Source organism: Zonotrichia leucophrys, chromosome 21 (assembly GCF_028769735.1).
Source record: "Zonotrichia leucophrys gambelii isolate GWCS_2022_RI chromosome 21, RI_Zleu_2.0, whole genome shotgun sequence".
Lineage (NCBI taxonomy): Eukaryota > Metazoa > Chordata > Aves > Passeriformes > Passerellidae > Zonotrichia > Zonotrichia leucophrys.
The window spans coordinates 2,006,698-2,031,442 of NC_088190.1; the positions used below are offsets into that span (position 1 = coordinate 2,006,698).

General features: G+C 42.5%; 1 protein-coding gene across 1 annotated transcript in view; it reads right to left on the reverse strand.

The window, feature by feature from the left end:
* The window catches only part of NADK (NAD kinase), a 32,744-nt gene extending 16,171 nt beyond the window's left edge, over positions 1-16,573 (reverse strand). Inside the window, exons 1-3 of the mRNA XM_064730735.1 lie at positions 16,470-16,573; positions 10,165-10,378; positions 283-366 (exon numbers count right to left, since the gene is read on the reverse strand). Coding sequence (XP_064586805.1) covers positions 283-366; positions 10,165-10,337 — 257 coding nt within the window. The 5' untranslated portion in view covers positions 10,338-10,378; positions 16,470-16,573. The remainder of the gene's footprint in view (positions 1-282; positions 367-10,164; positions 10,379-16,469) is intronic.
* Positions 16,574-24,745: the final 8,172 nt, after the last annotated feature.

The window sequence follows — 24,745 nt, forward strand, 5'->3', positions numbered from 1 at the left end:
TTGGGGCTGGGTTGGACTCAATGGTCTTTAAGGTCTCTTCCAACCTGGGGATTCTGAGAATTTGGGGGAAATCTGTGAATTCCCAGGAATCAGGGAGGTGCTGGAGTCACCACCCCTGGGTGTGGCACTGGGTGCCAGGGCTGAGTTGAGGGGTTGGGATCTTTAAAAGGTCTCTGATTCTGAGAATTCTGATTGTGGGGTGACCAAAGTGGAAGCAGCAAAACAGCCAAGTGATTTTCTGTGCCCCAGCAGAGCAGAGTGCCACTCTGGAGCAGTACTCACATAATGGTTTTGGGATTCTGCAGCATGCAGGCCTTTGGTCCAAACGTGGTCACTGGGCATGGTCCATGCAGGGAACGTGTTCTCCTGAGGGCAGAAGGACAGACAGTGAGATGTGCAGACAAACTGCCCCTGCCTGCTCCAGCCCCAACCCTGCTCTGCACCAAGAGCTGGGGGCAAAGAGCATTCCCTGAACCCAGAGTGCTTCCCAGTGCCTGCATGGAACAGTTTTATTCTGTGCTTCTCACAGCACTACACCTTACCTAAAAGCACATTTTGCTTTTATTCTGTGGTTCTCAAAGCACCACATCTCACCTAAAAGCACATTTTGCATACAACAGTTTTATTCTGTGCTTCTCAAAGCACTACACCTCACCTAAAAGCACATTTTGCATGGAACATTTTTATTCTGTGCTTCTCAAAGCACTACACCTTACCCAAAAGCACATTTTGCATACAACAGTTTTATTCTGTGCTTCTCACAGCACTACATCTCACCTAAAAGCACATTTTGCATAGAACATTTTTATTCTGTGGTCCTCAAAGCACTACACCTTACCTAAAGCACATTTTGCTTTTATTCTGTGGTTCTCAAAGCACCACATCTCACCTAAAAGCACATTTTGCATAGAACATTTTTATTCTGTGCTTCTCACAGCACTACACCTTACCTAAAAGCACATTTTGCTTTTATTCTGTGGTTCTCAAAGCACTACACCTTACCTAAAAGCACATTTTGCATGGAACATTTTTATTCTGTGCTTCTCACAGCACTACACCTTACCCAAAAGCACATTTTGCATGGAACAGTTTTATTCTGTGCTTCTCAAAGCACCACATCTCACCTAAAAGCACATTTTGCATACAACAGTTTTATTCTGTGCTTCTCACAGCACTACACCTTACCCAAAAGCACATTTTGCATGGAACATTTTTATTCTGTGCTTCTCAAAGCACTACACCTTACCCAAAAGCACATTTTGCATGGAACATTTTTATTCTGTGCTTCTCACAGCACTACACCTTACCTAAAAGCACATTTTGCATACAACAGTTTTATTCTGTGGTCCTCAAAGCACTACACCTTACCTAAAAGCACATTTTGCATAGAACATTTTTATTCTGTGCTTCTCAAAGCACCACATCTCACCTAAAAGCACATTTTGCATACAACAGTTTTATTCTGTGCTTCTCAAAGCACCACATCTCACCTAAAAGCACATTTTGCATGGAACAGTTTTATTCTGTGGTTCTCACAGCACTACACCTTACCTAAAAGCACATTTTGCATGGAACATTTGTATTCTGTGCTTCTCAAAGCACTACACCTTACCCAAAAGCACATTTTGCATAGAACAGTTTTATTCTGTGCTTCTCACAGCACTACACCTTACCTAAAAGCACATTTTGCATGGAACATTTTTATTCTGTGGTTCTCATGGCACCACATCTCACCTAAAAGCACATTTTGCATACAACATTTTTATTCTGTGGTTCTCAAAGCACTACACCTTACCCAAAAGCACATTTTGCATACAACATTTTTATTCTGTGGTTCTCAAAGCACTACACCTTACCCAAAAGCACATTTTGCTTTTATTCTGTGGTTCTCATGGCACCACATCTCACCTAAAAGCACATTTTTTAGAATGGCTGAATCTGGTATAAACACAGCTAAAACAGCTCAGGGAGTGCTCTCCCCTCTGAGGGCTTTGGGTTTCCCATGTGTTGCTTGACAAGGAGCTCTCCAACACCAGTCATGGACATATTCTATGAAAAACCTTTTTATTAAGATTTTTTTCTCTTGAGAAGCTTCAGCTTTTCCAAGTTTTGCTGCTTTAGAATGTGATTTAGAAAATTGCTTTTACTTGATAACTAATGACAAGTACTTGTGTCAGAACTGTGAGCAGTCACAAGATTTTATTACCATTCTTTTTTATTCTTTTCAAACTTTGATAAAATATTTTTTCTATTCTTTTACTATAGTTTTAATAGATCATTTTTTATAATTCTTTTTTATTCTTTTCAAACTTTCTGATAAAATATTTTTTCTATTATTTTACTATAGTTTTAATATATCATTTTTTATAATTCTTTTTTATTCTTTTCAAACTTTCTGATAAAATCCTTTTTTCTATTATTTTACTATAGTTTTAATAGATCATTTTTTATAATTCTTTTTTATTCTTTTCAAACTTTGATAAAATTTTTTTTCTATTATTTTACTATAGTTTTAATAGATCATTTTTTATAATTCTTTTTTATTCTTTTCAAACTTTGATAAATTTTTTTTTCTATCCTTTTAGTATAGTTTTAATATATCATTTTTTATAATTCTTTTTTATTCTTTTCAAACTTTCTGATAAAATATTTTTTCTATTATTTTACTATAGTTTTAATATATCATTTTTTATAATTCTTTTTTATTCTTTTCAAACTTTCTGATAAAATATTTTTTCTATTATTTTACTATAGTTTTAATAGATCATTTTTTATAATTCTTTTTTATTCTTTTCAAACTTTCTGATAAAATATTTTTTCTATCATTTTACTATAGTTTTAATAGATCATTTTTTATAATTCTTTTTTATTCTTTTCAAACTTTCTGATAAAATATTTTTTCTATTATTTCACTATAGTTTTAATATATCATTTTTTATAATTATTTTTTATTCTTTTCAAACTTTGATAAAATATTTTTTCTATCATTTTACTATAGTTTTAATAGATCATTTTTTATAATTCTTTTTTATTCTTTTCAAACTTTAGTAAAATAATAGAAAAAAAATTTTATCATAGTTTTAATATATCATTTTTTATAATTCTTTTTTATTCTTTTCAAACTTTAGTAAAATAGAAAAAAAAATTTTATCATAGTTTTAATATATCATTTTTTATAATTCTTTTTTATTCTTTTCAAACTTTAGTAAAATAGAAAAAAAATTTTATCATAGTTTTAATATATCATTTTTATAATTCTTTTTTATTCTTTTCAAACTTTGATAAAATCCTTTTTTCTATCCTTTTAGTATAGTTTTAATAGATCATTTTCTTTTAATATAATATATATCATAAAATAATAAATCAGCCTTCTGAAACATGGAGTCAAGATTCTCATCTCATCCTGAGGCCCCTGTGAACACAACCACAAACACCTCCAGATGTTTTTAATCACAGTGTCTTGATCATTTAAATTAATAAATTAATCAAATAAATTCAACTCTAAGCACATGGAGATTTGTGTTTGCAGTATCAGGCTGCAATTTTGAACAGGCTGAAGAAGAATTGCTGTTTCCCCCATTTATTTCTCTAATAAAATATTTGTCTCAAAGAAGCAGGGGCTCTGAGGTGCCATTCATCCTCAGAACTGAATCCACCAGGAGCCAGGGTCATTCCTGGCTCCAGGATCAGCTCAGCTGCAGAAAGCCACAACTCTTCTGCCTCACCTTCCTCCCCAACTCCTGGAACTGGCAGCAAAACTCGCTCAGGCCATGGAACTGCTGAAGCATGATGTGACTGCTATTAGAATGATTCCATTATAAAAAAGGGGAAACATTTATTTCCTGGGCTTAATTCAATCACATCTTGCTTGCACCAATCATCACGGCAGTGCCTTCCATTGTGTGTTACACAGCAGCCCAGGCCAGCCTGATGACTCAGTCCTAGAGCTAAAAAAACCCTCAGAAATTTAATAAAAATCAAAACCAGATCACAGGTTAAACATATCATTAAGGAACAACAGCAACATCTTATTTGTTCCTTGCCCAATAAAATATGCCAGTCTAAGATCTGAATTCCAATAACAAAACCAAAATAATTTCTTTTGCATTTGTAATCCAGGCATGACTGACCCAGTCAGATAAGAGCATTACTAAGTGTTTGATAAACTTTACCTCACTGATACTAAAAGAGAAAAATGAGCAAGGACTGACATAACAAGAGATTAACGTGCCTATCAATGTGGGCAAAGGGAAGATAAGTCTTTATCTGCTTGTGAACAATTACCCTTGGCATTAGCATGGTTCAATAACACCCTGGCAGCATCACCTCCCACCTCTTGCCCCACTCCAGCTGCTCCCAGATAACTGCAATTTTTGCCCTCTCCCAACACAGGTCATTATTTGATGCCACTCCCAGTAATTGGCCAAATTCTGTTCCCATTTGAGGCTTTAAATATCTGGTCTGACCTTCATAACATTCCTGTGCAAGCCCTAATTAATAAGGGGTGTAAATTCTCCCTGAGATTCCACAATAAAGAGTGAACAGAAACTCAAGTTATTGCCAGCCAGGCTGCCTCTGCTAAGAATGAGCAGCAATGCCCTGGGAATTACACATCTTTGAGGAAATCTATTTATCAGTTCCCAGCAGCTGGGCAGCTACCTGGAGCTGCCCAGCATTTCCTGCCTGCCTTGAGCAGCAAAATGCCTTGAGACAATTCAGCTCTGCACTGAAGACACCACACAACGACTGCAGAGCATCCTAATGAAGGAAAATCTCAGAAGCAATTACCCTGATTGAAACCCACAACAGACAGAGCACTGCTGGCTGAAAAAGGAGCTGTTTAGCCAGAAAATACACAAAAATTTAGAGTTTTTATGGAGACTGAGTGAAATGTTTGAGTAGAGAAGGGCAAACCCTCAGGAATATCAAATCTTGCACAATGACCAGAGCTCCAACAGAGCACAGCCCTCAGAGGACAGAGCACTTCTGGTTCAAAAAGGAGCTGTTTAGCTGGAAAATAATACACAAAAATTTAGAGTTTTTATGCAGACTGAGTGAAATGTTTGAGTAGAGAAGGGCAAACCACCAGGAATATCAAATCTTACAGAATGACCAGAGCTCCAACAGAGCACAGCCCTCAGAGGACAGAGCACTTCTGGTTCAAAAAGGAGCTGTTTAGCCAGAAAATACACAAAAATTTAGAGTTTCTATGCAGACTGAGTGAAAGGTTTGAGTAGAGAAGGGCAAACCACCAGGAATATCAAATCTTACACAATGACCAGAGCTCTAACAGAGCACAGCCCTCAGAAGACAGAGCACTGCTGGTTGAAAAAGGAGCTGTTTAGCCAGAAAATACACAAAAATTTAGACATTCTATGCAGACTGACTGAAAGGTTTGAGTAGAGAAGGGAAAACCATCAGGTTTTACAGCACAATTTAAATATTAAATCTTATACAATGACCAGAGCTCTAACAGAGCACAGCCCTCAGAAGACAGAGCACTGCTGGTTCAAAAAGGAGCTGTTTAGCCAGAAAATACACAAAAATTTAGAGGTTTTTATGCAGACTGAGTGAAAGGTTTGAGTAGAGAAGGGCAAACCACCAGGAATATCAAATCTTACAGAATAACCAGAGCTCCAACAGAGCACAGCCCTCAGAAGACACTTCCCAGAGGCATCAAACCCCCTGAACTACAAACCCAGAGCAGCTCTTTTCCTAAAGCATCAAACCCCCTGAACTACAAACCCAGAGCAGCTCTTTTCCTAAAGCATCAAACCCCCTGAATGACAAACCCAGAGCAGCTCTTTTCCTAAAGCATCAAACCCCCTGAACTACAAACCCAGAGCAGCTCTTTTCCTAAAGCACCAAACCCCCTGAACGACAAACCAGAGCAGCTCTTTTCCTAAAGCATCAAACCCCTGAACGACAAACCCAGAGCAGCTCCTTTCCTAAAGCATCAAACCCCCTGAACTACAAACCCAGAGCAGCTCTTTTCCTAAAGCATCAAACCCCCTGAACTACAAACCCAGAGCAGCTCTTTTCCTAAAGCATCAAACCCCCTGAACTACAAACCCAGAGCAGCTCTTTTCCTAAAGCATCAAACCCCCTGAACCACAAACCCAGAGCAGCTCTTTTCCTAAAGCATCAAACAAACCCCCTGAATGACAAACCCAGAGCAGCTCTTTTCCTAAAGCATCAAACAAATCCCCTGAACTACAAACCCAGAGCAGCTCTTTTCCTAAAGCATCAAACAAACCCCTGAATGACAAACCCAGAGCAGCTCTTTTCCTAAAGTATCAACACCCCTGAACCACAAAACCCAGAGCTAGTTCTTTTCCTAAAGCATCAAACCCCTGAACATACAAACCCAGAGCAGCTCTATTCCTAAAGCATCAACACAAACCCCTGAACTGCAAACCCAGAGCAGCTCTTTTCCTAAAGCATCAAACCCCCTGAACTACAAACCCAGAGCAGCTCTTTTCCTAAAGCACCAAACAAACCCCCTGAACTGCAAACCCAGAGCAGCTCTTTTCCTAAAGCATCAAACCCCCTGAACCACAAACCCAGAGCAGCTCTTTTCCTAAAGCATCAAACCCCCTGAACTACAAACCCAGAGCAGCTCTTTTCCTAAAGCATCAAACCCCCTGAATGACAAACCCAGAGCAGCTCTTTTCCTAAAGCATCAAACCCCCTGAATGACAAACCCAGAGCAGCTCTTTTCCTAAAGCATCAAACAAACCCCCTGAATGACAAACCCAGAGCAGCTCTTTTCCTAAAGCATCAAACCCCCTGAATGACAAACCCAGAGCAGCTCTTTTCCTAAAGCATCAAACCCCCTGAATGACAAACCCAGAGCAGCTCTTTTCCTAAAGCATCAAACCCCCTGAATGACAAACCCAGAGCAGCTCTTTTCCTAAAGCATCAAACCCCCTGAATGACAAACCCAGAGCAGCTCTTTTCCTAAAGCATCAAACCCCCTGAACGACAAACCCAGAGCAGCTCTTTTCCTAAAGCATCAAACCCCCTGAACTACAAACCCAGAGCAGCTCCTTTCCTAAAGCATCAAACCCCCTGAATGACAAACCCAGAGCAGCTCTTTTCCTAAAGCATCAAACCCCCTGAATGACAAACCCAGAGCAGCTCTTTTCCTAAAGCATCAAACCCCCTGAACTACAAACCCAGAGCAGCTCTTTTCCTAAAGCATCAAACCCCCTGAACGACAAACCCAGAGCAGCTCTTTTCCTAAAGCACCAAACCCCCTGAACGACAAACCCAGAGCAGTTCTCCCCTGACCTTTCAAGGTTTCAGCCACCACCCCTGTGCCCTCAGCCTCACCCGTGGCCTCTCTTGCCTCCCCAGAACATTCCTACCAGCCAAGCAGGAGCTCTGCACAGGAACTGCATCTGCTGAGCAGCTCCCTGGGGGCTCTGCCCATGTTCTCAGGGCCAGCCCCAGCACAAGGAAGGTGAACAGGCCCTGCTGAGCCTCCCACAAGGTCCCGACATGGCGCTGCCCCTGACGCCGCTCAATATTTACAGCAGGTCCAAAGATCAGCAGAGCAGAAGTTCTGCCCACATGACAGGAGCCTTGCAGTGACATCAGAAAGTTGGCTCCAAAATAAAAAAAAAAAAAATGGGTGTTTCTCACTGCTCTGACACCACCTGCAAACACACAAAGTCACTTTTTGCTGCCTCACACGCAGGTTTTTAACACAGAGCACTGAAGCTCTGGCTTGAGTGAAAGCTTTTGTAAAAATCTGAAGAATTGTCTCTACTGTTGACTGATGATTTTTTGGAGATTGGACCTGTTTTGACAAGCCATGAAACTTTGATTTGAGCCTGCTCTTAGAAAACACCCCACCTTCATTCTGAACCCTCTGATGTGCATTTTTAGAATGAGATCAGAAAGTTGGCTCCAAAAAAAAAAAAAGAATGGGTGTTTCTCACTACTCTGAAACTATCTGCAAACACAAAGTTACTTGCAGGTTTTTAACAATTTTTTGGAGACTCTGAGCTCTGCAGACACCTGTTTTGACAAGCCATGAAACTCTGATTTGAGCCTGCTCTCAGCCAACACCCACCTTCATTCTGAACCCTCTGAGGTGCATTTTTAGAATGAGATCAGAAAGTTGGCTCCAAAAAAAAGAATGGATGTTCTGACTGCTCTGAAAGTGTCTGCAAACACAAAGTCACTTTTTGCTGCCTCACATGCAGGTTTTTAACACAGAGCACTGAAGCTCTGGCTTGAGTGAAAAAGCTCTGGCTTGAGTGAAAGCTTTTGTAAAAATCTCAAGAATAGTCTGTATTGTTGACTGACTATTTTTTGGAGCTCTGCAGACAAGCCATGAAACTTTGATTTGAGCCTGCTCTTAGTCAACACCCCACCTTTGTTTTGAACCTTTCAAGGTGCATTTTTAGAATGAGACCAGAAAGTTGGCTCCAAAAAAAAAAAAAAGAATGGGTGTTTCTCACTGCTCTGAAAGTGTCTGCGAACACAAAGTTACTTTTTGCTGCCTCACATGCAGGTTTTTAACAATTTTTTGGAGACTCTGAGTTCTGCAGACACCTGTTTTGATAAGCCATGAAACTTTGATTTGAGCCTGCTCTTAGTCAACACCCCACCTTGAACTCCCCACCTTCATTTTGAACCTTCCAAGGTGCATTTTTAGAATGACACCAGAAAGTTGGCTCCAAAAAAAAAAATGGGTGTTTCTCACTGCTCTGACACCATCTGCAAACACAAAGTTACTTGCAGGTTTTTAACAATTTTTTGGAGACTCTGAGCTCTGCAGACACCTGTTTTGAAACTCTGATTTGAGCCTGCTCTTAGCCAACACCCCACCTTCATTCTGAACCCTCTGAGGTGCATTTTTAGAATGAGACCAGAAAGTTGGCTCCAAAAAAAAAAGATGGATGTTTCTCACTGCTCTGAAACTATCTGCAAACACAAAGTCACTTTTTGCTGCCTCACATGCAGGTTTTTAACAATTTTTTGGAGACTCTGAGCTCTGCAGATACCTGTTTTGACAAGCCATGAAACTCTGATTTGAGCCTGCTCTTAATCAACATCCCACCTTCCTTTTGAACCTTCCAAGGTGCATTTTTAGAATGACACCAGAAAGTTGGGTCCAAAAAAAAAAAAAGAATGGGTGTTTCTCACTACTCTGAAAGTGTCTGCAAACACAAAGTTACTTTTCACAGGTTTTTAACACACAGCACTAAAGCTGTGGCTTGAGCTTTTGTACAAGTCTGAAGAATTGTCTCTATGGTTGACTGATTATTTTATGGAGAGTGTGAGCTCTGCAGAAACCTGTTTTGACAAGCCATGAAACTCTGATTGGAGTCTGCTCTTAGTCAACACCCCACCTTTGTTTTGAACCTTCCAAGGTGCATTTTTAGAATGAGACCAGAAAGTTGGCTCCAAAAAAAAAAATGGGTGTTTCTCACTGCTCTGACACCATCTGCAAACACAAAGTTACTTTTTGCTGCCTTACACACAACACTAAAGCTCTGGCTTGAGCTTTCATAAAAGTCTGAAGAATTGTCTCTACTGTTGACTGATCATTTTTTGGAGATTGGACCTGTTTTGACAAGCCATGAAACTCTGATTGGAGTCTGCTCTTAGTCAACACCCCACCTTTGTTTTGAACCTTTCAAGGTGCATTTTTAGAATGAGACCAGAAAGTTGGCTCCAAAAAAAAAGAATGGGTGTTTCTCACTGCTCTGAAACTATCTGCAAACACAAAGTTACTTGCAGGTTTTTAACAATTTTTTGGAGACTCTGAGCTCTGCAGACACCTGTTTTGAAACTCTGATTTGAGCCTGCTCTTAATCAACATCCCACCTTCTTTTGAACCTTCCAAGGTGCATTTTTAGAATGAGACCAGAAAGTTGGCTCCAAAAAAAAAAAAGGATGGGTCTGAAACCGTCTGCAAACACAAAGTTACTTTTTGCTGCCTCACATGCAGGTTTTTAACAATTTTTTGGAGACTCTGAGCTCTGCAGACACCTGTTTTGAAACTCTGATTTGAGCCTGCTCTCAGCCAACACCCCACCTTCATTCTGAACCTTCCGAGGTGCATTTTCCGAATCCCTCATGGCCATATTTCAAAAGTACCAAAATCTGGTTTATTCTAGCAGCAGGGGGAAGGAGCAGGGGCCTCACCTGAACTCTTTGGTGCTTCCCAGGGCAGGTGAAGCTGACAAACTGCGTGCCTTGGCGCGGCCCCGGCTGGTGCTGCCCCAGTCCTGGTCACCGTGGCACGCCGAGCACTGGTAGGCAGAGTCCGAGCTGCCATCGGCCTTGCTGGCACACAGCTTCTCCCGACTCACCTCCATGCTGCCGCTGCAGGAACCTCAGCCAGGCACAAATTCAATCCCTGCAGGGCAGAGGGACAGGAAAAACCTCAGTGTTTGCAAAGGGAACGGAGCTTTCCTTCGAATTCCAGTGGTGGCTGCAGCTGGATCAAGGAAAAACAGAAATTTGTTATCACAACAGGCTGAACATCAAAAAAACCCTACAGTCATCCTATAACCAGGATGATTTAGGGCAGGGCATTGAAAAGGAAAAGTTTGTTATGAAAGAACAGCTTAGAAGAGGAAAGGAAAGGAAAAAGGAAAGAGGAAAGAGGAAAGAGGAAAGAGGAAAGAGGAAAGAGGAAAGAGGAAAGAGGAAAGAGGAAAGAGGAAAGAGGAAAGAGGAAAGAGGAAAGAGGAAAGAGGAAAGAGGAAAGAGGAAAGAGGAAAGAGGAAAGAGGAAAGAGGAAAGAGGAAAGAGGAAAGAGGAAAGAGGAAAGAGGAAAGAGGAAAGAGGAAAGAGGAAAGAGGAAAGAGGAAAGAGGAAAGAGGAAAGAGGAAAGAGGAAAGAGGAAAGAGGAAAGAGGAAAGAGGAAAGAGGAAAGAGGAAAGAGGAAAGAGGAAAGAGGAAAGAGGAAAGAGGAAAGAGGAAAGGGAAATAAAATAAAATAAAATCCCTTGGTGATGTGCAGCCTTGCAGCTCCTTTGGGGGATTGTCCTGGGGTGGCTCAAGGAAAAACAGAAATTTGCTATCTCAATCCCTCTTCTCTCAGTAGCATGTTATAACATCAAAAAAACCCTAGAGTAATCCCATAACCAGGATGATTTAGGGCAGGGCGTTGAAAAGGAAAAGTTTGTTATGAAAGAACAGCTTACAAGCATGGTCGTTATAAAATAAAATGAAATCTCTTTGCAGCTCTTTTGGGGGATGCCCTGGGATTGTACAGAGTGGTTTGATGAAACCCTCGGGAAGTTCTTGTTCAGGGGAAAAGGAGTGGAACTAAAAATGGGAAACTGCAATAAAACTGGAGTTGTGGTTAACATCAAGGAGCTCCTGGAGTTGTCCAGAGGAGCTTTGAGCCATTCCCTGCTCAGCACTGCTCACCAAGGTGCAGCTCTGCCAGGGGTTTTTATAATTATTTTACAGCAATTAAAGTGTTTTAAAGTCCCTGCAAGAAAATCTGGAGGAGCATGTGACACTAACACACAGTTTGCACACACTAATAAAGACCTCCCCAAAGAATCTGGGAAGTTCTTCAAGGTAATCAGAAGTTCCTGGAATTAAAAATGACCACTGTGTTCCCAGACTGAGAAGGGGCCCAGCACAGATTTGTGTCTTCAGTTACACAAGAGATAAAATTAATTTTTTTTAGCTATTTAAAAGAAAAAAAAAAAAAAAGCTTTAAGTATGTGCCAAGGAATCAAGGCACAGGAAAACTATAAAGTCAGGAAAAACCATAAAAAATAAAATACTCAAAGAGAAAAAAAACCCATCAACCCCTGTCAGATAATGCCATGGAAATAACCTTAATAAGCCCCAGCTTTTGGAATAAAAGAGACAAAAACAAGCTGGAGGACAATACCTAAGCCCTTAACTCATTTCTGACAAACTGGGGAGATGATCCAAAACAAACAGGATAAAAGAAGGACAAATGTGCAAATTTCAGTTCCACGAAGAACCAGCACAAATGAGAGATAAACAGCTGGTTAGAGCACAGCTTTGCAGACATAAAAAAACCAAAAACCACAAAACCAAAACAAAACAAACTTGAAATAACTGCAGAAGATGTAGAGATCTTGTGGGCAAGCTGTCATCATTACTTGAAGCAATAGAGAAGAAATCTTATCAGAATATCAGAATAAAAATAGAAACCAACTTTCAGTGGATGAACAAACACTAAACCATAAACAAATGGTATCCATGAGAGTGCAGCACATTCCTCAGCTGATTCCAACACAGGGGGAAAAGTTGGTTCAGTAAAAATTTGCAGATGTTTTTCCCAATGTTTTCATCACTTTGAGTGAAGCTCCCACCTCATCCTGCACAGAGAGAACCAAACATTGGTGTAACCATAAAAATGCAGTGTGGCTCTAGGAAATTATTACCCAACAAGGATATCTGGGGGAAATTACTCAGAGAATGGCAAATTCCATCATTTAACCTCATCCTGCACAGAGAGAACCAAACATTGGTGTAACCATAAAAATGGAGTGTGGCTCTGGGAAATCATCACCCAGTGAGGGAATCTGGGGGAAATTCCCCAGAGAATGGCAAATTCCATCATTTAACCTCATCCTGCACAGAGAGAACTAAACATTGGTGTAACCATAAAAATGGAGTGTGGCTCTGGGAAATCATCACCCAACAAAGATTATCTGGGGGAAATTCCCCAGAGAATGGCAAAATCCATAATTTAACCTCATCCTGCACAGAGAGAACTAAACATTGGTGTAACCATAAAAATGGAGAGTGGCTCTGGGAAATCATCACCCAGTGAGGGAATCTGGGGGAAATTCCCCAGAGGATGGCAAAACCCATAACTTAACCTCATCCTGCACAGAGAGAACTAAACATTGGTGCATAAAAATGCAATGTGGCTGTGGGAAATCATCACCCAATGAGGATTATCTGGGGGAAATTCCCCCAGAGAATGGCAAATTCTATAATTTAACCTCATCCTGCACAGAGAGAGAACCAAACATTGGTGCTACCATAAAAATGGAGTGTGGCTCTGGGAAATCATCACCCAACGAGGGGATCTGGGGGAAATTCCTCAGAGAATGGCAAAATCCATAATTTAACCTCATCCTGCACAGAGAGAACTAAAGATTGGTGCTGCCATAAAAATGGAGTGTGGCTGTGGGAAATCATCACCCAGTGAGGAAATCTGAGGGAAATTCCCCAGAGAATGGCAAAATCCATAATTTAACCTCATCCTGCACAAAGAGAACTAAAGATTGGTGTAACCATAAAAATGCAGTGTGGCTCTGGGAAATCATCACCCAACAAAGATTATCTGGGGAAATTCCCTCAGAGAATGGGAAAGCCCATCATTTAACCTCATCCTGCACAGAGAGAACTAAACATTGGTGCATAAAATTGGAGTGTGGCTCTGGGAAATCATCACCCAGTGAGGAAATCTGGGGGAAATTCCCCAGAGAATGGCAAAATCCATAATTTAACCTCATCCTGCACAGAGAGAACTAAACATTGGTGCTACCATAAAAATGGAGAGTGGCTCTGGGAAATCATCACCCAGTGAGGAAATCTGAGGGAAATTCCCCAGAGAATGGCAAAATCCATAATTTAACCTCATCCTGCACAGAGAGAACTAAACATTGGTGCATAAAATTGGAGTTTGGCTGTGGGAAATCATCACCCAGTGAGGGAATCTGGGGGAAATTCCCCAGAGAATGGCAAAACCCATAACTTAACCTCATCCTGCACAGAGAGAACTAAAGATTGGTGCTGCCATAAAAATGGAGAGTGGCTGTGGGAAATCATCACCCAGTGAGGGAATCTGGGGGAAATTCCCCAGAAAACAGCAAACCTCATCATTTAACCTCATCCTGCACAAAGAGAACCAAACATTGGTGTAACCATAAAAATGGAGTGGGCTCTGGGAAATTATCACCCAATGAGGGAATCTGGGGGAAATTCCCCAGAAAACAGCAAACCTCATCATTTAACCTCATCCTGCACAGAGAGAACTAAACATTGGTGCATAAAAATGGAGTGTGGCTGTGGGAAATCATCACCCAGTGAGGGAATCTGAGGGAAATCCCCATAATTTCACCAGAACCCCAACCTGCAGACAACAAAACCATCCACAAAACCCAGCTGTAATTTCAGACTCATTACTAAATCAGACAGCACCACCTAATCAAATGAGAAAGTGTTTCTGCTCGTGCTGTAGCTTAGGCTTACCCGAGGAGAGCATCACTGCAGAGAGGTGCAATTAATGCCAGCCATTAATGATTTATAGCACCCTGCCCTTGAGAGGTATCAATGTTTAACTGGGGTCACTCATGGCTGTGTCACCTCTGACGACCACGGCTTGGGAAACAGCCATTGCAACAGAGCTGCAACTCTGTCCAGCTAAGATTAGCAAAATGTGCCTCTATTTTTAGGCAATTTGAGCTGAAATATAAATTTTGTGCCCATTAGTTGGGCAAAGGAAGCAGAGAATAATTTATGTAATAAGCAAGATGTGTTTCCACGTGGCTTTGACTGAGGAATGTTCATCTGACAGATGCTGACAGTAAAGAAAATCAGATTAGCACAAAACTGGAAGTAAGAAGTGCACAGACATACTAAATACAGCCTAAGAACTTGATATTCCCTCCATGTAATGCTTTCCAATTCAGGATGTTTTAACCACAGCTTACACCATGTACTGTTTAATTAACATTCCCTCACAAGACCTTTATTGAATAAGCAGACTTGACATAAGACAAAACTGCCACTGAACAGCTTCCAGGATGGGATCCAAAAAACCTTTAAGCACATGGTAACAAACTCATGAAAAGGCTGCTCTGTTTTAAATCATGGCCAAAATAAAAACAACACGAGAAAAGCAAGTATTTCAATGTCCAGCACTGCAGAACGAAGGACAACTGAGAAAGTGTCAACATTTAACAACAAATATCTGTGATGGTGACACAGCAGCCGGGAGAATCGCCTCTCACACATATCCAACTCCAGTTTTATTGCACTTTCCCATTTTTAATTTCATTCCACGCTCCCCTGAACAAGAACTTCCCAAGGGTTTCATCAAACCACCTTTATACAACCCCAGGAGCTGCAAATCACCAGGGTATTTAATTTTATTTTATAACGACCACACTTGTAAGCTGTTCTTTCATAACAAACTTTTCCTGCTCAATGCCCTGCCCTAAATCATCCTGGTTATAGGATTACTGTAGGGTCCATCCTGACAAAATCCTCACGGTGCTTTAACCAAGCAATTTCTAAGAAATCACCAAGTGATTTCTCAGAAATTATATCAGTAATTCAAAACTCATTTTGCGCTTTATTACTGACTTTTTCTTGGGCCATAATGGGACAATGTTCTGTGTAAAACTGCACCTCCTGTCCCACTGCTACAGAGCACTGTGTGCTTGATCACTCTGCTCTGTGAGCTTTCTTTTGTTGAATTTTGCTGAATAAAGCACTCCAGCAGAGGTTCCATGCCTATGACTCCATCCCCAGGCACTAAACCCCCTCTCACACACACAAAAATGATGGAACAGACAGACAGACATCATCAGACAGACAAAGCTTGGTTTAGTTTAGAACTTCATATCCCAGCGAGCCTGCAGAGAACCACAACCCCTATTAAAAGCCGGCAGCCTGGCTGCAGATACAATTTTAGGTTTTGATTACACACCCAAATGCTATTTCCACCCAAACCCGGGCACTTTGGGCATCACGCGTGCCCGGCCCAGGCAAAACAAATCCATTTATTAACCCTTCATCTGCCGAACCCAGCGCGGCCCGGGCACCCGAACCCAGGGTGGGACCTCGGGGGGCAAACAGCAAATCCGGCCCTCGCTGTAATGACAACACAGAGAAAGGTTTTTTACTGTCCTGTAATTAATCCCCACTCCCTAACAGCCCTGATGATAGAAAACGGGAGAAAATCAGCATTCCAGGATGGAAACAGGACCCATACCCTGTCCTGGCCGGCACAAACTGCCCCGGGATGAGCTCGTTTCACCTCCTGAGCTGTGTGGGGAGAGCAGCCCTGAGGGTCTTCCCTAAAAAAGACCCAAAATTCAGCCCCTAAAAGGTGGGATTCGCCCCAAAATTCAGTCCCTAAAAAGCTGGAATTCACCCCCAAATTCAGTCGGGAAGCGTTCCCCGGCCTCGGAGGGCAACCAGCGGGGCTGGCCCGTGATCCATCCCTGCGGGAAGGGTTCCCCGGCCTCGGGGCTGCCCTGGAGCCACCGGGATGAGGGAATGCGGCACTTAGGACACACACGGGCACGGAGCGGCCCCGGCGGGGACAGACACGGGGCAGGGGACAGAGGGAAGCGCACCGGCAACACGGACCGGGGGGACAGAGGGACGCGCACCGGGGACACACACACGCGCACCGGGGACACCCGCCCCGCTCTCCCCTCAGGACCCCGCGGGCTGCTCCCCGCAGCTCCCCCGGCGCCCCGACTCACGGCGTGGCTCAGGGCCGGGCCCCGCGGCGCTGCTGGCGGCGCTGGGCGCTGTGAGGGGCGCGGGGCCGGCGGGCCCTGCGCGCCTCCATCGTCCCCTCCCCGCCGCCCCCGCGCAGGCGCGGTTCGGCCGCGGGCCCGGCGCGCAGGCGCGGGCGGTGCGGCTGCGCGGGGCCGGCTCCGGCCCGAGGGCTGATTAGCGCTAATTAGCGGTCATTAACCGCGGGGGAGCTGGGTGGGCTGTAGCAGCTGGGATTGCATCGGGTTTTACCCGCGTTGGAGGTGCCAGTGGGGGATACGGGCGGCGGGCACGTTCAGCCAGCCCACATCCCTCACAGTCACACCTCCGAATTCCGGCCATCGCACACCCCTCACAGCCCCCCACAGTCACACCGTCAAATTCCGGCCGTCGCACACCCCTCACACGACCCCTCAGCCCCTGGACCATCACACCTCCAATTTCCAGCCATCCCTCCCCTCCAACCATCCCAAACCCCTCACACCACCCCACAGTCACATCTCCAAATTCCACCATCCCATCCTTGCAGCCACCTCACCCCTCACCACCCCACTTCCACCATCCCATCCCACCTCCAACCATTCCTTGTCTCCCCACCTCCACCATCCCACATCTTCAACCATCCCATCCCATCTGAGAGGAATGGTGGATTTGTCTTTCCAAACAAGCCGTGGGTCTGCTGATAGATAAAAGCAGCACTGGAAGATAAAAGAAACCATGGGAAGGATTCCACTGGTTGATGAATGGAAAAAGATATTTGCTTTTACAAATAAACTTTAGGTTTGCTGATAAATGAAATTAGACATTGAAAGATGAAAGAAACAATGGGGAAGAAAAACCCCTAAATTCGATAAGAATTAAAAATGAAAAGGGAGGGTTATACATTAGAGGGGAATCTTTGGGATCAGGTGGTTGGGGAAGTTTGAACCTCTCAAGTACCTCAGAAATGGGGAAAGAGAGAAGGGAAACGTGGCCGGGAAATTGGGATAAAAAGGAGGCTGGGTCCTCCAAAAATTGGAGAAACCCCAGTGGAATGCCCCATGGCCTCTCCCTTTATTCGAATAAAGCAAAAAAGGATTCTTCAGTCTCCTTTTTGGACATAAACCTCTGGTGTTTGTGGACTAATTTTCCTAACACATCCCATCCCTCCAGCCATCCCAGCTCCCACCACGCCATCCCTCACCCATTTCTCTCACCTGCTCCATGCCCCTGAGCTCGGGCACACACTGCACCATCCCCTGCTCTCCTGCTGCCTTTTCCCTGCGCTCACACCGCCCTTCGCCCCGGGTGTGGTGTTGGCACATCCCTCACGCCCTGCTCACAATATCAGTCACCAACTTTTACCTTAATCCGGCCTTTCATCATCTGGGAAATGCCCTTTGTGACACAAAACTGCTCCACAGCCCACACCACTTTGTGAGGATCACTCGTCTCAAATACAGATTTGAGTGGTGAAATGTAAAAAAAACATTCTCAAGTCTCTACTTGAAAAAAAGAAAAATATAAAAGGTTTTGGTACCTCAGAATCATCATCAGCTTTGTCACAACTTCAGCAGAGGGAGGATCAAGTGCCTGGGTGGATGCCAGTGAGAAAACAATTCTTCAGTTACCAAACCTATCGGGTTTTGTAATTTCAAAATTGCATGTTCTGCTTTAAAGAGGCCACACTCATGGGATAAATCACACCAGGATGAACTCACACAGTAAGAGCAAATTACATCATGTGGCACTTGGGGATTTTTTTTTTTTCTTCTTCCTTTATGTAGTAATTTGTTTTTGGGGAACCAGGGAGCTGTAAATAACCGATGGTCAGTAAAGGCTGTAACAGACTTGAAAAAGAAGAAGCAGTTGCTAGATGTGGGAAAATACCACCGGCCATGTTACACCACTCTTGAAAGTACAGGATTTTGAGGCAAAATTCTTCCTTAGTCCTTCATCCCAGAGCCAGGAATGAAGGCAACAATTCACAGCTCTGTGGGGTTAATGAGATCTCAGAGCCTCAAATGTCTTGAATGTGCTGAAAGGGATTCTCAAAGTGTAAAGGGACACCAGAACATGACACTAGGCAGGAATTCAGCTTTAGGGAGTCAAACATTGCCCTGAAACCTGAAGGGAAAAACCATCCCAGGATGGACAAAACAGCCAGCACTCACTGAGCAGGGCTGGCTCTTGGGATGGGCTTTTCCAAATTCACCAGGGTGAAAGTGATGAATCCCCACTGTGGAAAACACCAATCACCTGTTGCTGTTATCTCTGTGCGAAGAATTTCTTGATTATCTCATCCCTTTCTTGAGTATATTTATATTTAAATAAAAATATATTTAAATATTTATATATTTAAATATTAATATACTATATTTCCCACACTACTTAAGATAATTAATACAGCATAACTTTTTGACATAACACATATAATATTCATTTTGATACTTGTGAAAAGGCAATAATAAATGCTCATTTTTCACAGCCATGACAATTTACATTGGCTGCTCAAAAATAAACCCTTCAAATGGCAGGCTGCCCTTCCCACAGCCCAGCCACTGCCCTGCTGTTGCTCAACATTTTGTAAGAGGCCTGAAGCCTGCAGCAGGAGCAGCTCTTATCCCTGTAATTGGTGGAGATAAGGCTGCTAAGCAGCTGAGCCCGTCCTATTTATAAAGGGCTGCTGTTGAAACTGCAGCTCTGAGCTGGGCAGGTTCACCTTGGAGCTCTGCTGGGCCCTCGGGATGGGAGTCCTGGGCTGGGACAGCACAGACAGAAGGGTTTGGGTCCCTTTTGAGAAAAACGCCAATCGCTTGTTTTTAAAATTTTAAAAGATTGATAGCAATGAAATGGTTATAAAAATAGTAATGCAATTAGAGTAATAATAATTTGGGCAATTTGAATTAGGACAATATAAGAAAAATAGTTACAGACAGTCCAGGTACCTTTTCTGGGCAGCACGAGCAGAGGATTAACCCTTAAAAACAATAACCTGTTGCATATTCATACACCTCACACATGATGCATAAATTCCATTCAAACACAGGATTCTGGCTGGTCATCCTCAGCTTCTTCCTCTGAATCCCAACAGCGCCTTCGAGGCAGGAAGGAGTTTGTTTCTTCTGATAATGTTGCAATAAATTCTTTTTCCCTGAAAGATTCAGGTGTCCTGTGGCTGCTATCTCCCTGCAATCCTTTCTTTAAAAAAAAATCCTACATAGCATCATTTTTATAACCTAGAAGTAAACCTAAAAATATAACATTTTTATAACCTAAAGCTATATTTAACACACTACTCAAGAGAATTAATACAGCATTACTTTCTAACACAACACATATAATATTCATTTTAATATTTGAGAAAAGCCAATAATAAAATACACATTTTTCACACTTTCAAACATCTCCTCCCTGGCACCACGAGCAGAACTCTGCAGCTCAGCACCCTGAGCCAGGTTGTGCTTCCTTTCTCTCAGGGAAGAAAACAAAGAGAAATATTGGCAGGAACTTGAGAAACGAGCACAAAAAAATTCTGCTTTTTTTTTTTTTTTTTTCCACTGGGGTTCTCAGTTCCTAGAAACAACAGAAAAGATAATTTCCCCAAAATGCTGTTGTTTGACAACTTGCACAGATGTGCCTGGTGCAGAACCTCCACCCCAAACCTTCCTCCAGCAAAGGAGGCATTTCCACTCAGCAGGAAGCAATTAGCAAATTGTCTCTATTAACATCCAGCAGGGTGCAAGAACATAGTTCTTACCTCCCAACCCTCACTTCAAACAGCCTCAGATGACTCAGAATTCCTGAGGGATCACGAGAAGTGAAAAAGCCCCACAAAGGCTGAATTCTGCTGGAGATGGTGGCACGTGCTTGTGACAAATAAACGATTCCTCAATGCTCACACACTGACACAGACACAGGGAAATGCTTTTCATTGTTCAGGCCGATTACCAGCACCTCCAATCGTTATGCAAATGTCGCTGGCCCACTTCTGAGGCTGGGCTACATTAATTGACTTGCATAAGGGTTAATAAATCTGAGTGATTGGCAATGTTGGCCTGACACCCAAACTCCATCCCCACATCATCCCTGACAGTGTCAGGGTAGGGCTGAGAGCTGCTGGCAGCCAGGAAAGTCAGGTGAGAGAAGTTTGGAGAAGTTTAACATGAAGAGAAATATCAAAATATGCAGCCAGAATGGGAAAGTTAGGTTGATTCAAGTGGAGGGATTTAAAAAAAAAAAAATCTAACATGAAGAGGATAATCAAAATATGCAGCCAGGAAAGGAAAATTAGGTGAGAAAAATGGAGAGATTTTGGAGAAGTCTAACATGAAGAGGAATATCAAAATCTGCAGCCATAAAAGGAAAATTAGGTGAGAGAAATTCAAAGATTTTGGAGAAGTCTAACATGAAGAAGAATATCAAAATATGCAGCCAGAACGGGAAAGTTAGGTGAGAAAAGTGGAGGGATTTTTAATAAGAAGTCTAACATGAAGAGGAATATCCAAATCTGCAGCCAGGAAAGGAAAGTTAGGTGAGAAAAGTGGAGGGATTTTGGAGAAGTCTAACATGAAGAGAAATATCAAAATATGCAGCCAGGAAAGGAAAATTAGGTGAGAAAAATGGAGAGATTTTGGAGAAGTCTAACATGAAGAGGAATATCAAAATATGCAGCCAGGAAAGGAAAATTAGGTGAGAGAAATTCAGAGATTTTGGAGAAGTCTAACATGAGGAAGAATATCAAAATATACAGCCAGAATGGGAAAGTTAGGTGAGAAAAGTGGAGGGATTTTTAATAAGTCTAACATGAAGAGGAATATCCAAATCTGCAGCTAGGAAAGGAAAATTAGGTGAGAGAAATTCAGAGATTTTGGAGTAGTCTAACATGAAGAAGAATATCAAAATATGCAGCCAGAACGGGAAAGTTAGGTGAGAAAAGTGGAGGGATTTTTAATAAGGCTAACATGAAGAGGAATATCCAAATCTGCAGCCAGGAAAGGAAAATTAGGTGAGAAAAGTAGAGAGATTTTGGAGAAGTCTAACATGAAGAGGAATATCAAAATCTGCAGCCATAAAAGGAAAATTAGGTGAGAGAAATTCAAAGATTTTGGAGAAGTCTAACATGAAGAGGAATATCCAAATCTGCAGCTAGGAAAGGAAAATTAGGTGAGAGAAATTCAGAGATTTTGGAGTAGTCTAACATGAAGAAGAATATCAAAATATGCAGCCAGAACGGGAAAGTTAGGTTGATAGAAGTGGAGGGATTTTTAATAAGTCTAACATGAAGAAGAATATCAAAATCTGCAGCCATAAAAGGAAAATTAGGTGAGAGAAATTCAGAGATTTTGGAGAAGTCTAACATGAGGAAGAATATCAAAATATACAGCCAGAATGGGAAAGTTAGGTGAGAAAAGTGGAGGGATTTTTAATAAGTCTAACATGAAGAGGAATATCCAAATCTGCAGCCAGGAAAGGAAAGTTAGGTGATAAAAGTGGAGGGATTTTTAAAAAATCTACCATGAAGAGGAATATCCAAATCTGCAGCCAGGACTTACCTCCTGTCTCGAGCAGGATGTGGAGGAGAGATTTGAGATTCAGCTTGGGGTGTTTGGGGTGCTCTGTGTCTCCCTGAGTGACTGACAGAGTGTGTGTTTGTGCCTTTAAACAGATAAAATCAATTGCTTTCCTCTTTACCAATCTTGTCAAGACTGTCATCTCCCTGGCACAGGAAATGCATCATTGCATGTGCCCCAGAAGTGCTCAGAAAGGGATGGGTTTTCACTTGTAAACAAAAAGAATTCTTAAAAACTGGTTTGCTTGTCACACCACTTCACTGTTTGCTTATCACACCACTTCACTGCTCCCAGGAAAGCTGGTGACTCTTTTGAGGAAGGGCCTTGGTTCACAGCAGACCTTGATTCTTCTTAGGAAAGCAGCCTGATGAACTGGAAAATGTGAAAGTTTCTGGTTGCTTCATTTTCCAGCTGCTTCTGCAAGCACATTGCTGCAGCACTGGATTTTAAACCGATTTACCAGAGAGATGTGCAGCCCAGGAAAAATGAATTCTGTTTTCTGCAGGATCCCTCTAAAGCCAAACACCCCTTAAATCTTTTCTAGGCCAAATTCTCACACTGCAAAGTCAATATTGCCTGTAATTCTGGGTGAACTGTGGGGAAAACCTCTTGGTTTTCTATAAAACACCTTTGATTTGGGGAGGTCTGGGAGCTGCAGCTGCTTCCTGCCCAGGAGCCACCAGTGCTTCCAGCATTTGTGGCAGGAGTTCAGGAGAGGTGGCAGAATTCCTCATGGAACTCTCAGTATTTCAAGGAAAAGAGCTTATTTCTATCACCTGGATTATCATCAGAACTATGGAACAGAACTATGAAAGATGCATTGGAGTAAGAGCCACGAGGGGTAATTTTAGATTATTAACTTTAGGGAATTAAAGCATGGTGTGGCTAAAGCTGATAGGCCAAGAAACACTTAAAATGTAATTAGGAAATCGTTAACTCCTGGTTGTGATGAGCGAATTATAACATCTGTACTGTCTCACCTTTCACATAAGACTGAAAATGGAATAAAAGTTTGTCAAACACCATCTCTGCACCAGGAAATGTGTTAATTTCTGACAAACTGGTGCTTCTGTGAGGAGCAGATAACCCAGCAAAACTCAGCAAAGGTGCAGTGGGGTTTGGGAGCTGCCAGGCCCCATGCTCACCCTTCTCATGAGACTGAAAATGGAATAAAAGTTTGTCAAACACCATCTCTGCGTCAGGAAATGTGTTATTGTTACTAAAGAATCCAGGGATTAAAAAGCTGCTCATCCTCTTGTAATTGAGGCTCCTCATTCCTTTGACCTTCACGTTTGTGCTGCCCTGGGAGTTATCTGATAGCACAAGAGAGAATTCTGACCAGGGACTTGATATCACCAGGACACTTTTTAAAGAAAAATTTTTAGTTTTCCTGTTGAGAAACCTGAAATCTCGATGGAAGATCTTCAGAAGTAAGTGCCTGAATCCAGTTTGCTGCTGAGGATCAGATGGAGCTTTTCACCAAGAGCAGAGTCAAACTAAGGCCAGTGCTAACACAGGGTGGACTTGAGGAGACAGAATTAATGCTTGGAAAAAGTCTCTGCAAAGGGAAAAATTGAATCTAATTCTAAAAACAGAAACCTCCAGTTGATATAATCAGAACAACACAAATGCAGAGGAAATCAGTCTGGGATCCAGAAGCTTCAGCACAAGGTAGGATTAGTTCTGAATATCAGCCTTACATCACACTCTTGTGACTGTCAAAACCAGAAATGAAAAGAGACTGGGCTCTGCCAACTTCTGCTTCATTTGCATCAGAATTCTCTACAGCCCAGCATTATTAACTTCTTCTTTTCATGTATTCAGCTCCCTTGTATTTTGCAGATGCTCAGATCCCAGATGCATTTGAAACCCTTCCCATTCACCCCCTTTGTTCTAATTCTCAGAAAGGTGCTGCAGATATCCTTTGCCTGTGCACAAAAGGAAATATACCTCCCCAATAGCCCATATTAAAAGAACATCCTGCACTGTGGTTCAATGATCCTTTTTCTTCATAGAAAAGAGCAGGGTAATTTTTCAGATGAGAGAATGACACACTCAGGAGCTCTGCACCTGCATTTACAATAGCCTGGGTGAAATCACTGCTCCTGCTGCCTCAGGCAGAATGCTGGGAGTGACTGTGGCCCCCAGTGAAGCCTCTCCTTTCCCCAAAACACGGCAGCAGAAAGAAAAGCAGCAATGTGTTCTCTAGGACTGGGTTGTTCTCATGGTTACACTCAGACTCCCGTTTTCCTTCCCTCTGCATCCACAGGTGTTCCTAACTCTGGGGCCAGGCAGGTATTTTAAAAAAACTGCAAAAAAATCACCCAAGAATCATCCAAAATAACATCCAAAATTGTCCTCTCCCTGCAGACCTGCCTCCACCTCATTCCCATTTCTTAAAATTTCCTTAAAATTTGTGCTTTTTCTGAACAGCAGATACTTCTTTATTCCCTGCAATTCCCATTTTCTCCCTGTACTGCTGCAGAACAAACTTCCCACCATTCCCAGAGCTGGCAGAGCTCCCCACTCACCAGCACAGGCTCCCAGGCTGGTCCTGAATCCTGTTTGTCCTTCCTGTTGTGTCCCTGAGCATCACCTGTTGTGAAAGCAAAGCAGCTCAGGTGCACAAATCCCTGCTTGAGCAACTGCCAGCCACAGGAAAACAGGGCTGGGGATGCCTCAGGCTGGGCTTTATCCCTGCCAGGTCC